The 12714-nt window shown below is 42.8% G+C and overlaps 2 protein-coding genes across 4 annotated transcripts in view; one reads left to right on the top strand and one right to left on the bottom strand.

Annotated features, from left to right (window-relative positions):
- The first annotated feature begins 1243 nt into the window (after nt 1–1243).
- Nucleotides 1244–12714, top strand: part of WAC (WW domain containing adaptor with coiled-coil) — a 122678-nt gene continuing 111207 nt past the window's right edge. For all 3 annotated transcript variants that reach the window (XM_019508232.1, XM_019508231.1, XM_019508230.1), the window contains exon 1: nt 1244–1250. The gene's annotated coding sequence lies outside the window, so the exon portion shown is untranslated. The remainder of the gene's footprint in view (nt 1251–12714) is intronic.
- On the bottom strand, nt 11417–12708 carry LOC109291292 (Sjoegren syndrome nuclear autoantigen 1 homolog). The gene has a single exon (XM_019508233.1). The coding sequence runs from the start codon at nt 12082–12084 to the stop codon at nt 11740–11742; it is 345 nt and encodes a 114-aa protein (XP_019363778.1). The 5' UTR covers nt 12085–12708; the 3' UTR covers nt 11417–11739.

Genomic DNA, 12714 nt, shown 5'->3' with positions numbered 1-12714 from the left:
ACGAGATGGCAGTCCTTCCTATGCTTCAAGCAAAATGTAGTGGCTCGTTGATAAGCTGCAGAGAATAAAAGATTTGACAATGAGGCTGAAGTACCCACTGGTTATTAGCTCAGAATCCGATCGTACATCATTCTTAGGCTCTCTCCTGGTTGGTGAAAGCAGAATGTAGTTAAAATTTTCTGTAAAAAGGGACAGGTTTTTTTTTTTACATAAAAATGTGGGGGTCTATCCATTTTCTGAGAACCCTCTGGCTATATCAAGCCTCCTTTTTGGGAGGTAACTTTATTGAGGAGGTAGTGAGAGGGCAGGTACTGGCTTGCTTAGACTCATTTCACTTTTTTTTTATATCTTTTTATCCAGACTGTAGGCCACGCAAACAGACCTAACAATGTTGGGATAAAGTAGATTGGGTTTAGTATTCCTGGGAGGTCAAACAAAGAGTGTTTTACCCAGGAAATATTCCATTTATTGCTAACCAAGGAGGAAGAATTTTAGGGTGCCTGTTAAAAACACATCCCTACTTTCCTGCTAAACAGCCAGATGCAAAGATTATTCCAAACAAAAATTTACATTCAAGGTAATAACAAAGGATCTCATTTAAATTCACAGAAGCACTTAATGCCTTATTACACCTTGTTGTGTCTGGATATTGCTGACTTCACAAACGTCAGAAGCTGTAAATCATATGTGCTGCAATAAATAGGTTAAAAAGGTCATCTTAACATCAGAGCACTAAGTGTCATTCCATATTTACAGAGGTAGTGAGTATTGTCTGCTACTAATCCCATGAAAACTAGCTTCTGCTAACAGACGTATGGAGCTGATGTGGCTGGATGAGCATCATTTTTCAAGCTCATTTAAAATAAAATATTATTTTAAATTAAACATTCCTAAGACTAAACTTGAGGTTTCAGACTTACAATGTTTTACTTGTTGCCTAGAAAAAACTGCACACAAGAGTACTTGTATGCAATGTTAGAAAAATAAGGAGGTGAAAATTGGCAGCAAACATGGCATGCTTGTTATTCTTACCTTCCCCTTTAGTGGCTATTTTATTTCAGAATTTGTGTGATGGAGTTGCTGTGGCAAAGACAAAAAGGAGAACTTCCATGGAGAAGCTTTGCCTATTCCCTGCCTAGAGCAGATGTTTCCCAGGAAAAGTTATCTCATTCATTTTAATACACGCTTTGCCCTACCCTGCTCAGCGATACAAAGGTAAGTAGAGAGCGTTTAATAGTCAGTCCTACCAGGTGCTTTTACAAGCAGCCCCCCTCGACTTTTGTCAAGGCAGGCCTTTCAGGTCTTTTTACTTCTGTTTAGCACAGCTTTCTTAACACCTTCCCACCCACCCCTTGAGTCTGACATTGTGCTATCAGAAAACTGCCTCCCCTTTGTGAGAAGTCCAACCTGTATATGCCTGGGAAAGCGGGTAGAATTTGGGTCATTCTGGGAGATCCAGTTTGTCACCGGGATCTTGATTTCCATTCAGGAAAAAGCAGCCAGTAGGAAAAATAACAGCCTTTTAGATGTTGGGAATAACTTAAGATACAGCTCTCTTTAAAAAACATAGGCAGCTTATATTCAGCAGCCCCAGCCAGCAGGAAAACCAATTGTTCTTTAAAATGTTATAAAATTCTATGCAGAAACTGTTGGTACCCAGAGATTTCACAGCATGCAAACTTTTAATTGCCTCTCCCTTCCTTTCTGCAGATGGAAAGCTTGTCTCTTGTGCACTTCATTGGGAATGTCTGACTCTGTGAAACAGAGTTGGATCGCAAAGAAAACTGCTGAATATATATAATGCTCTAATGTAAGTTTTAGAAGTGGCTTTATTAGAACCATGTTCCGAGTGCCTCTTTGTATGCTTACAGAATATTTTTCTGCATAGCTGAGGCTCTGAAGGACAGCGTAGCTGACACACAATTATTCTTTGGTGACTTCAATCTATCTGTGTGGTCCACTGTCATGCTTGGCTGTTTTATTCAAGTTGTATTGTTTTCTTGCCCAAGATGACTATTAAGTTTTGGAATAAACTTTAATGTTTTCTGAATATAGCAGTGGTATTTAAAAATGTAATTACAATCGCACATACAAGCTCCCGTTGTGTTAGTCAGTACATCAGTGAAGAAGTGGTCCTTACTTAAAAGAACTCCTTTACATTTACTGCTTTGAAGAACACATAATGTACTGTTCCCATTAGAACAACACTGGGAAAAAGTGGAGAGAAGAGAAAGAGACTCTTTCCAACAATTTTTACTTTATAACTGAATGACCTTCATCTGCTCTCATTATTTGTGAGTCTGTTTTACTTCAATATATATTTCATTGTCTTACACCAACTTTGAAATGATTCCCCATGGCATGTGTTTTTCATAAGATGCAACTCCTGTGAGATCTGACATCTGTTCCTTTTCTATCATTCTGTAACATTCCTCCACTAAGGATTTTTATCACTGCTGATCTAAGTGAAACCTGTTTACTTTTGCAAATGGAAAACCTTGGTTTTTTATTTATCTGGCATCCAAATATGTTAGATGCTACTCAGACCTAATAAGACAGGCCTTTGCCTGGAATAGTTTATAAGCTGAGAACATTTATTTATTGTGGTGTAGAATACATGAAAATAACATCTCCCAAACTCTAGTTTTCTTTGTTAAAACCCAGCAGCTTCCTTCTATTCCAAAGCCACATTCATTCTACTCCAGCTTCCCTGATTCACCATGCTTTTTCATTGCCATTAGGTCATATGGACAACTGAGGCAACTAGCAAATTGTTCTAAAGTTTCTGGCCACAGAATAATTGGTGCCCAGGACCCAGATCATCAGTGATGCAGGGGACCTAGGATAGGTGCAGGGAACTACTAGGATAATCAGGGAAATAGGGAGCCTGCCATGTTAGAGGACACTAGAAGAATACTGTTCAGCCTATGAAAACGAAGGTAAAGTGGGGAGGGAAAGGAGAGACATCATTGCTCCCTCCACATACAAGGGGGAGTAAACACTAGGGAGGGGAAAAGGGTGTTAAAAAGGCACAAGAACAACTGGGAATAAATCAGCCATGAATAATATTTGGTGGAATTTCTAACTGGCAGAGAAGTCACATTCAGGCAGGGGAGTCTAACAGAAGCAATGAGGGCATGAAACCTACCCAACTTAAGTGGGAGCTTGATCAGTCTATGAAAAGGATTATGATGGTCTTCAACAGCAGGGAATGGGCTCAAATGGCCTCTGCTCTTGGGACTGTAGACCTATATTGGTAACAGTTATTAGATGACAACGGAGAGGTTTTCCAAGATCTGAACTATGCTTAAGGAAGAAATTAAACACCTCTGTCTATTCCCTCTTATTCAGTGTGAATGAGATTGTGGCTTTCTACAAGCCATGAGAGAAACAGAAGTACAGCTATACAGCCCCAGGAGCTGACCAGAAACCTTTTGGGTTGTAATAATCAGCTTCCCACCTCCTTGCTGTCAGTATTCTGCATTTTCAGTTTTTATTTAAAAAAAAAATATCCAGGAATTTTTCAGGGTTTATTTTCCAAACATAAAAACCAGGTTGAAATTGGGATAAAAGGAAAAAAAGAAAAAAAAAAGTTTAAATCAGGGAAAATAATAATATATTCCTGTGGCAGCGAGAAAGGGAGGGAGGGAGGAAGGCTGGCACTAGGGAAGGGACAGGGGAGAGCTGCGGCGCAGACCGTTGGTTGCTCCCGGAGCTGCAGCAGGAAGCAAAGCAGAGGGAACTGCTAGTGGGTGTGGGGCAGGGGGCACGGCTCTTGCTGCTACGTGCACCCTGGGAGGGCTGCAGGCTGGGGGGCTGTGCCGGGCTATTCCCAGGGCGCCAGAGAAGGCTGTTGCTGCAGGCTGGGGCTAGTGGTGGCACTGGGCTCAGAGCCAGGAGCCCTGTGCCCCTGGGAATTGGCTCCAGCCCTGTGGGCCTGGGCAGAGTGGCTGGGTGCAGTGCCCACCACGGGGAGCAGGGCCAGGCTGTCCTACCTGCCCCCCCCCGTGGGGCTCACAGCTTCCAGTGCCTGAGGCAAGGCCGCAGCCAGAGCTGCCAGGGTGCAGGTGGGATCTGCCTGCCCTGGGAGCGATTCTCACAGCCCCTCCTGCCCTGCCTGGGGTCAGAGCCAGGAGCCCCGTGCCCCCAGGCAGCGGCTCTAGCTGCCCTCCCCTGGCCCCCACACAGCTACTACCCCCCTCTCTGCTTGTGACCGCTGCCACCCCCAACCCCCGTCTGGCCAGAAACCTGTCTCTCTGATAACTGGCACTTTTAGCTTACCAGCAGCCCCCAGCCATTCCCCACTCATGCCGGTTAACAGGGATTTTACTGTACCCGGTAAAATTGAGTGAACTGACAAAGGGATGTAAATCAGTAAAAACAGGTGTAAATTAGTAAGAAGCAAACAACTTCAATTAAAAAAAAAAAATCAAGGAATTTATTGGTGAAAATTGGTAAAAACTGAAAATGCGGAACACTACTCGCTGTACTTGTGGGGGAGAAAGCTGAATACGGCTCAGCCTTTTATCTGCTACAGATTAGTTCCTCTAAAGCACTCACTAGTGTACTGTGAAGGGCAGAGGGGCACGTGCAGGGGTGAAGGCAGGCAAACTGGCACACTGGAAGAAAAAGGGGCCAAGGCTCCAGGTCCTGCCTGCCCATTCTCTGTCCACTCGTGAGAGGGGAGTAGTGGCTTTGCAGAGGTTGCTTCCCTCACACTGAGCCCATTTACTCCACTGAGTGAGACCATGAAGTGGGCCAATCTGGTCATGTTTTCCAGCTCCTTTTTAATATCATTCCAATGGTTTAATCAGTACAGGTGAAGGCAGCACATGAGGAAAAAAAGTATGTTAGTTCTGTAGGAAGGGCTGCATTTACATCAGTCTGAGATAATTATAAGGAAAAAAACACAATGTATTCAGTTTGATTCACAGACCAGAACCTTGCACCTTTCCCCTCTCTCTGCCTGTCTTGCTTCTGTAGCTTGTGCATTGCTGAAATAAGTATTATTTCCATAGACTCAGAAGAGATGATTTGTAGCGCAAGGTTGTGGAGAAACTTTTTGTGCTTTATTGCATTTATTCAGTAGAGAGGAGGGAAAAAGAAAAAGAGTAGAGATTGGAACCTTTGCTGTGGAAAATCCTGGTAAGAAGCAATTGTTCTTTGAGTAAAGCTGTGGGATATCAGTAACTTTTAATCCTTAGAGATTTGGCTAGGAATAAGAACGTGTTTCTAAAAACATTTACTTGATAGGCTTTGAATCCTTTCAACATCCAAAAACTCCTTGCCTCTTTAAAAGCACAGATTATCTCAAAGTGCACTATAGCATTCTGCTAAACCAGAAAGACTGCTATAGTAGTTATGCTACTGGATGAAACATCCGCTCCCAGTTATGGCACAGATACCATTCAAGTGACATACACAGATGTAGGATCAATACTTATTAAAGAGAACCCCGTCATTTGTCACGTACACCAAACAAATCTGCAGTGTTGTGCAATAAGCAATCCACATGTTTTTAACAGGATTCCTGTTACTGAGGCAAATGACTGCTTAAGCAAGCAAACAAACATTCTCCTCAGATTTTTTGCATATAATATTTTACAAGCACAGAATCCTAACTGTAAAAAATGGCACCATGGGATTCCAGGCTTATGTCAGTGTCTAGATCAGATGCTCCCAGTGCACAAGTGAAGGGCAGGGCAGCAGTGTAAGCTTCAGGCTGGCAGAAAGTGATAAATTTTACAAGCCAAATTGCTCCTCTGTAATTAGCCTCCTTCAAATTGCATAAAATTTGCCCCTGGTATTGAAACCATTGCATAAGCCAGAGCAGAACCAAGTTCACTCTCTTGTATTGGCTAGTGGCATTAATGCAGGTAAAAACCAAAACCAGTTACAAATATTGTTGTATCTATAGTAAGCAGAGCGGAATGAATACAAAGGATAGCAGGTTTGTGATTTAAAAATTCTTATTTGTGTTTTAGAACAGAACAGAGTAAGAAGTTGCTTTCTTCACACATGGCCTAGTACTGTGAAGTGCTGAGCAACTGACTGAAATTGCACAATTTCTAACCAGTCTCATTCTAACCCATTATCTCAACGTGACAGTCACAAATCACTGATAGTGTTTTCACAACTTTAAATAGGATTGCACAAAAGATGCTACTTCGTGACAGCTAATTACCGAGCAAAGAACATTTCAGCCAAGTACAGGCACCAATAACTTCAATGATATGCTGAACTGGAATCCTGACCCAAATGAAGTCAGTGACAGAACCATTATTGATTTGACTGGGCCCCAGATTTCATCATTTATGTCCACTGTCATCCGTACACACTTCCTTCAACTGTTATGAGGTTCTTAAACCTGATGATTACAACTGCATCCCTAATGCACTATCACTGAAAAACAGTTTGGAAAAGAACCCCCTGAAGTATAACTGCTCTTGGAAACCTTCCTGACTCATAAAAATCTTTTATTGCGCTTGTGTTGGTTTAATTTAATCTTTTCCATGTTGTTGATTGGAGTCTAGTCGCACACTGTGGTATGCTGGTAAGTATTTACCATGGAGAGCTTTGTTTTGGTATGTTATTTAATTGCTTCAGCTACTTGAATGCCAGTAACAATTAGACATAATTAATCTGAATTCTTTGGTTTTGCCAACCCTTGTCTTTTCTCCTTTAAATTGTATATCAGGGCTACTGTCAATTAAGTCCACAAGTGGAACTGCTAACAGAGAAGACACTGAGTGGTCACTGCTGTTTAGAGTATGTCGTACAACTCTGCTTGCAGTATATTCAGATGAACTCTGCAACCTTATCTGCTCTAGTGTTCTTGCTAATGGAACTGGACTAATGGCAGTAGCAGGGAATACTCTGCATTGCAAAAAAATGGTATTTAGTTATTTGTTGTGAGATTAATTCTCTGCTTTTTGCTCAGCTTCATATATGAAATCTCTAATGTACAAAGAAATTAGTTACAGAAAAATTGGACCAGGATTTTCCAGTCTGCTGCAGGTTTGAACAGGTGCTTACAAAAACCTGCTCCTAATTCAACTGAACAGATTGGAAATAAATGTACCAATAAACTTAATCATGATTGAAACTTCCACACAAGAGATGTAGAGAAGCTACTGCTGTTCCAGCAGAAGTATATTTTTGTTATCAAGGATAACTACAAGTGTGTTACCTGCTATTACAAGCAACTTCACAACTTTAAATTAGACTGCACAAAATATGCTACTTCATGATGGATAATGAGAACACTCTTAACAAGATGAGAAGAGTACAACACATCAGGGGAACCTAAGCAAGGCAACCTCAGACAAGTAGCCTAAAACTATGAAAGGCCCAGTCCTTTTTACATCAGTTTCATGCAAAATGAGATAGTTTTACCTTTTTCTCCCCAGTTTGGTCTCTAGTAGCTGCGTACTATTCCCATTGTCTCATCCACTTTTGCATAGATGTGGGACAGTAACTTCAACAACCTGTTTCTCTTTTCTACAACTGTGGCGATCCTTATCTGTTCCGAGCTATGGACGAGAAGTGTCATGTAAACACACTGTCCCATTGATGAGGTGGGTGCTACTGTTCAGGGGAGGCACATTTGAAAGTAAAATTTATCCTCCTCATGTGGCATCCTAACTTCAAGCAACAATGTTATAACCTTGCACAATCCAAGTGTGTAGATTTAACACTAGTATCATTATTTTGGGTGCATTACTCAGCAACACCCTCAGCCACTCCTGCATTAAGGAGTTTTCAGTCTAATTTGTTTTGTCCAGATGACTGTGTTAACATCAGAATTGCAGCCTAAAACTCTCATGCAAAGGAGCAACAGAGTTTGTTGCCCTAAAAAGCTTTTGATTTTGACACCATTAAAACAGTGAAAGGCTCTTTTATCTGTTCTTCCCTCTTCTCCCATTTGTAATATAAATAAAAAACAAACAAACCCTTACAGCTACTTTTAGGCAGATACCGCAACTAAACTGCATACCTGTAGCTAGGACTGAGTTACCTGGAGTCCCTGATTCTGCAAGCTCAAACTTCCCTAACATGTTAACAACCAGCCCATTAGTGGCATGTGTTCCCTGCAACCAATTCCCTTTCACATAGAAGCAGTTCTTGCATTTGACATAAATCTCCATTCAGTTGGGTTAAAGGATAGCATTTCAACTGAAGATCAGGTCTGGGGGGTATTCTTTTCTGTGCTACACCCACACAGCAGTGAGGGGTAAACAATGAACAAATATCTCAGTGTGAAAAGTGGTTTGTCAGATGCCAGTGGCAGCACGTACAAGGAGCCACAGGACTCAACTTCCAACTACAGTGCCATACAGACATGTTTGCAGCCTCAAAGAAAACATTAATTAATCCAAAGGAAATATCTACCCTTAAGAGCACATATGAAGAGACCACATTCTGACCCAGGAGTCAGTGATACATTGCATCTAGTATGCACCCTTTTAAAAACAATATTAAAAGAACATCCATTACCTATGTATGGATTTGGCCAGAATTAAGGCCCTGGAGGTGCCTACAATTCTCCCTCTGTGCATGCCCAGAACTGATCCCCCTAGAGCACGTAGGTGATCTCCCACCTGAGCCCAACTGGTATCCAGAAAGTAGGTACTCCATTGCCTGAGGCTCACACCATTGTCTAGTACTTGTCAATATTGTACAGTCCCTCCTATTTTAATCAGATTGAAACAATTAAACAAACTAATCACATGAAGTCACCTACAATATCTTAAACAGCTAAGAAATTCACACATACACAAGTTACATACTTGTATTAACAAGGTTTGCCACTCGACCAAAAGACTAATAACTTGGTCGTACTTGATTAACATAGCATATGAATTTAAAGTGCAGCAGCTATTCTTAAATAACTCCATGTGTGGACATTTCCATTCTGGTATAAAAGTGCCCACATTGAATTTGGAATGACTATTCTAGAATCTCTCATATACTATACAGGCAAAAAAACATTCTTCACCAGCATAGATTAAAGGCCATGTACTGTCCTCCATTTGTGCATTTGACATCTCACTGTCATCTGTAGTTTCTCAGTTAACAGAAGTGAGCAATCACTTTTTATATAAAAGAAGCCCTAAAATCTCATTGTTTGGATACTAGAAAACCAGTGTAGTTTGCTTGTTTTTGTAAGCTAAAATCACAACCTTTTTTAAAAAAAGCTGTCAGCTCAAGTACATTATTTTTGTCATCGTAGTGGCCAGTTAGACATAATAAACTCAAAATGTAGACTAGTTTTAATTGCTTAAATAATACAACAGAGACATTAATTAAAGAGCCACTTGTTATTAAGACAACTATACTATAACTGGTGTCTCCAAGCAAAATAGAGAATGCAAGAGGTATAAAAACCACCATTTCACTTCTCTGTAACCAAAGCATTCATGATAAAAGGAATCTGTATTTAGATCATTTGAACTCTTTCCAGAAAACTGATTTATTACCAGTGTGAAGTGGTGTGCGTACACATGTAGCTTCAAGACTGAAATGCAAGTTGCACTGATCTAAAGAGAAAAAATAAATTTAGATGAGAAATATCATTAACAATCATGACACAGTGATTAGGTATTGATCAAAGCCAGATGTGGTCAAAATATTTTGCAGAAATTTGTAATGATAGTTCCTTAGAGCGGGGTGTCAAATATGCAGCTTGCGAGCTGGGTCTGGGATTGGGAATCTGGCCTGCCTGGCTCCTAGAGGCTTGACATTTATAGTCAGGCTCATTGCTGAAATGTGGGGCATGGAGCCCCACTGGAGATGTGTGTTCACACGGGTGGAGTGGGGTGTGGCTCCCTGATACTGCTCATCCTATTACATTGAGATTCAGCCTGGGGAGCCAGATGAGCTTGACATCCCTGTATTAAAGTAAAAATAAGCAAACAAGGAAGCAGGGATTTTGCCCTGATTAATACTGGGGTACTAGAATAGCAGCAGCATTCCTGATACTCTAATTTTAACCACTCCTGTATTACTCAAGGGAGACTGGTGGAAATGGAATATGTATGTAGTGACAATTAGTTGAGTCACTGTAATCTCACCCACATTTTAAGCGTAGCATGGCACACACCAGAATAGAACTTTCACTTCATAAAACTGCAAAGACAAAATAGCCAGACACAGTTTGCACTGACATACTTTTACTTCTGTACCCAAGAGATTCATGGTTTCTGTTATGCTGCCTGATGTGAGGATGTTACCATTGCATTTCCTTAAATTTATGGAATCAGTGTAAAACAAAGGCTTTACTGCTACACAAAATCTTGGAACAAAGCAAAAGCTACAGTATGTGAACATACGGAGCACTATAAAGAAGTTTTAATACACACTAGAAATAGAAAATAGGATTAGAATTGAGATTCTGGCCATCGTCTCTAACCTGCTTCCTCATTTCCAAGCTAGGTTTAACCACACCCAAAAGAAAGTTTCAGAGCTCAAGAACCATCTCTAATCTAATTTTCCACTTCTGAAGTGTATTTAAATACTTTCTCTCCACATTCTTTAGGTGTTCTTCACAACCCTATTGTGAGTATATAATACGCCAGAAGCGCTACATAAAAAGGTATCCAAAAGAAAGTCTCCAGGCATTTCAATCTTTTGCTCTCAGCTGAGATGACCCCAGTAAGCCAAAACTTTGACAGTTTATGTAAAAAAATTTCATGGAAGTGTGTTACATAAAGAACGATACAATGATACAGAATTACAATAAGGGCAGAAATGCCTATGAATTTGTGCAAGGTGCAGCTGTGATTTCTAAAGATTCAGAAATCTATTGCCAGCCAGATTACTAAACATATCTCCCTCTCCCTTTTCATACACGTTTACAGTGGCCAGGCACATTACAGGAACTTGATCAGCTAGAATTTTTAGGTAGTAAAAGATAGTCCATGTTAAATTTAATTTATTTTAATACGATTGTTCCTGGTCTCTGTTTATTTTTGGAAGAGCTTTTGGATGGGCCTGACAGCCTGTAAACACAATAATAGAGGTTGTGTTATGTGCACACTTTAGATAAACACGCGCCTTAAAAAAAAAAAAGGAAGAAAAAAAATCTATTTAGATAAAAAAGCCGAAGAGATATCTATTTAGACAATAAACAAAAACCAAACATTGTGCTATTAAGGAGTTATGAGAATTATTCTGTGCTCCACTTCTTTTCCTCCTTCCCCACCCATTTGTTTTACAACACCTCTTTTTCCAGGGCAGTTAAGGAAAACTGGAGGGGATTCCCTGAAGAAGCCATAAATATGGCTCTTGCCTTGGCTACAAGACTGAAGGGAGACAAAAATGCCCTCTCCTCTCAGATTTGGAAGCACTACTTAGGAAGTCCATGGAAAGCATGGAGGATTTCATATGGTAAACTAAAAAAAAAGACTTTTTTTCAAAATTATTATTATGTTCTCTGAAAACAAACATGGAAGACATTTATACCAAAATTTGACCTTCTTTTCCCACAGACTGATTTGCAAAACCTTTGTATACATCTTCATGTGCGTTGGTTATTAAACAGTTATGAATATTTGGTAGCAAAATAGTTACTTTATTTTATGTGTATTACACACTGCTTTAGGACATTAAACTAAAAGGTAAAACAGACAAAAGACCCCAGCCAAATCCCCACCTCTGCTACCCCGAGGGTCTGTGGCTAACCTCATTCCTCACCCAAGAGGGAATTGAGCTCAGTTGGAGGCCGCACATTGGCCCGTTTCAGGTGACATTGCTTTCCAGCACTGCTGTTTTGCTCAAGCCCCCTGCCTCCTGCTTCAGGACACTCAGCAGCGCTCGAAAGCTGTTCAAGATCTTCACATAAGCAGCGTCGGTTTCAGCAAGGATTTTATCCAGGTCGTCGCGGGCCTCGGCCTTGCGGGCGAGGCTGTCAGACACGCGCTCCAGCCGCTCGCCCAGCGCCCGCACGTCCCGCCGCAGCCGCTCCCGCTCCTCCTCGTCCCGCCGGATCTGGCGGGCCAGCTCGTCCCGCCGCAGGCGCAGGTCCTCCAAGCACCGCACCACCTCGTTGTTGCAGCCCTGCAGGGCAGCTGCCTGCTGCGCCATGCTCCCGGCCCGCTCCGGAGGAGAGAGGGGAGACAAGAGAAAGGAGAGGCCGCAGCTGGGCTCCCCAGGGACATTTTAGCCGCCCGCCACCACCGCCTCCAGCTCCCTGCCGCGGGAGGCAGCGACACAAAATGGCTCCTACCTCAGCCCCGCCATGCCCCCGGGACAGCGGCCCACACTCACTGGCTCGGCCAGCAGCGGAGCGGGACGCGTCGTCAGGTCCGGGCCCCCGCCCGGCAATAACCTCAACAGCGCCGCGCACTCCGGGGTGGGGGGGGTGCACGGAAATAGCCGAGGCTTCCCGAAGGCAGCTCCGGAAACAGCCGAAGTGTCCCGAAAGCTGGAGCCTCCTCTAGGGCCGGGGCGGGGGCGGAAAGAGCCGATGCAGCCCGAGCCGGGGCGGCCGCGGCCGATGTTTGCCGAAGGCAGAGTGGGCCGAGAGCAAAGGGGAGCGCGGGGCCGGGGGGCGGAGCGCGGCGGAAAGAGCCGGAAAGAACCGAGGCGGGCCGAGCACGGCGGCGCCCGAGTTGCCCGGATGTAGTTGGAGGAGCGGCGGCGGCGGCGGCGGGCGCAGCGGGGGGAGGCGGTAGCGGCGCGTCCGTGCTCGCCAGTGTCTCCGTGCGCGCGGCG

Source organism: Gavialis gangeticus, unplaced genomic scaffold (genome assembly GCF_001723915.1).
Source record: "Gavialis gangeticus isolate Ggan-Ray unplaced genomic scaffold, GavGan_comp1, whole genome shotgun sequence".
NCBI classification, from domain to species: domain Eukaryota; kingdom Metazoa; phylum Chordata; order Crocodylia; family Gavialidae; genus Gavialis; species Gavialis gangeticus.
Note: the sequence above shows the minus strand (reverse complement) of the source record. Positions and strands in the feature narration are given on the sequence as shown.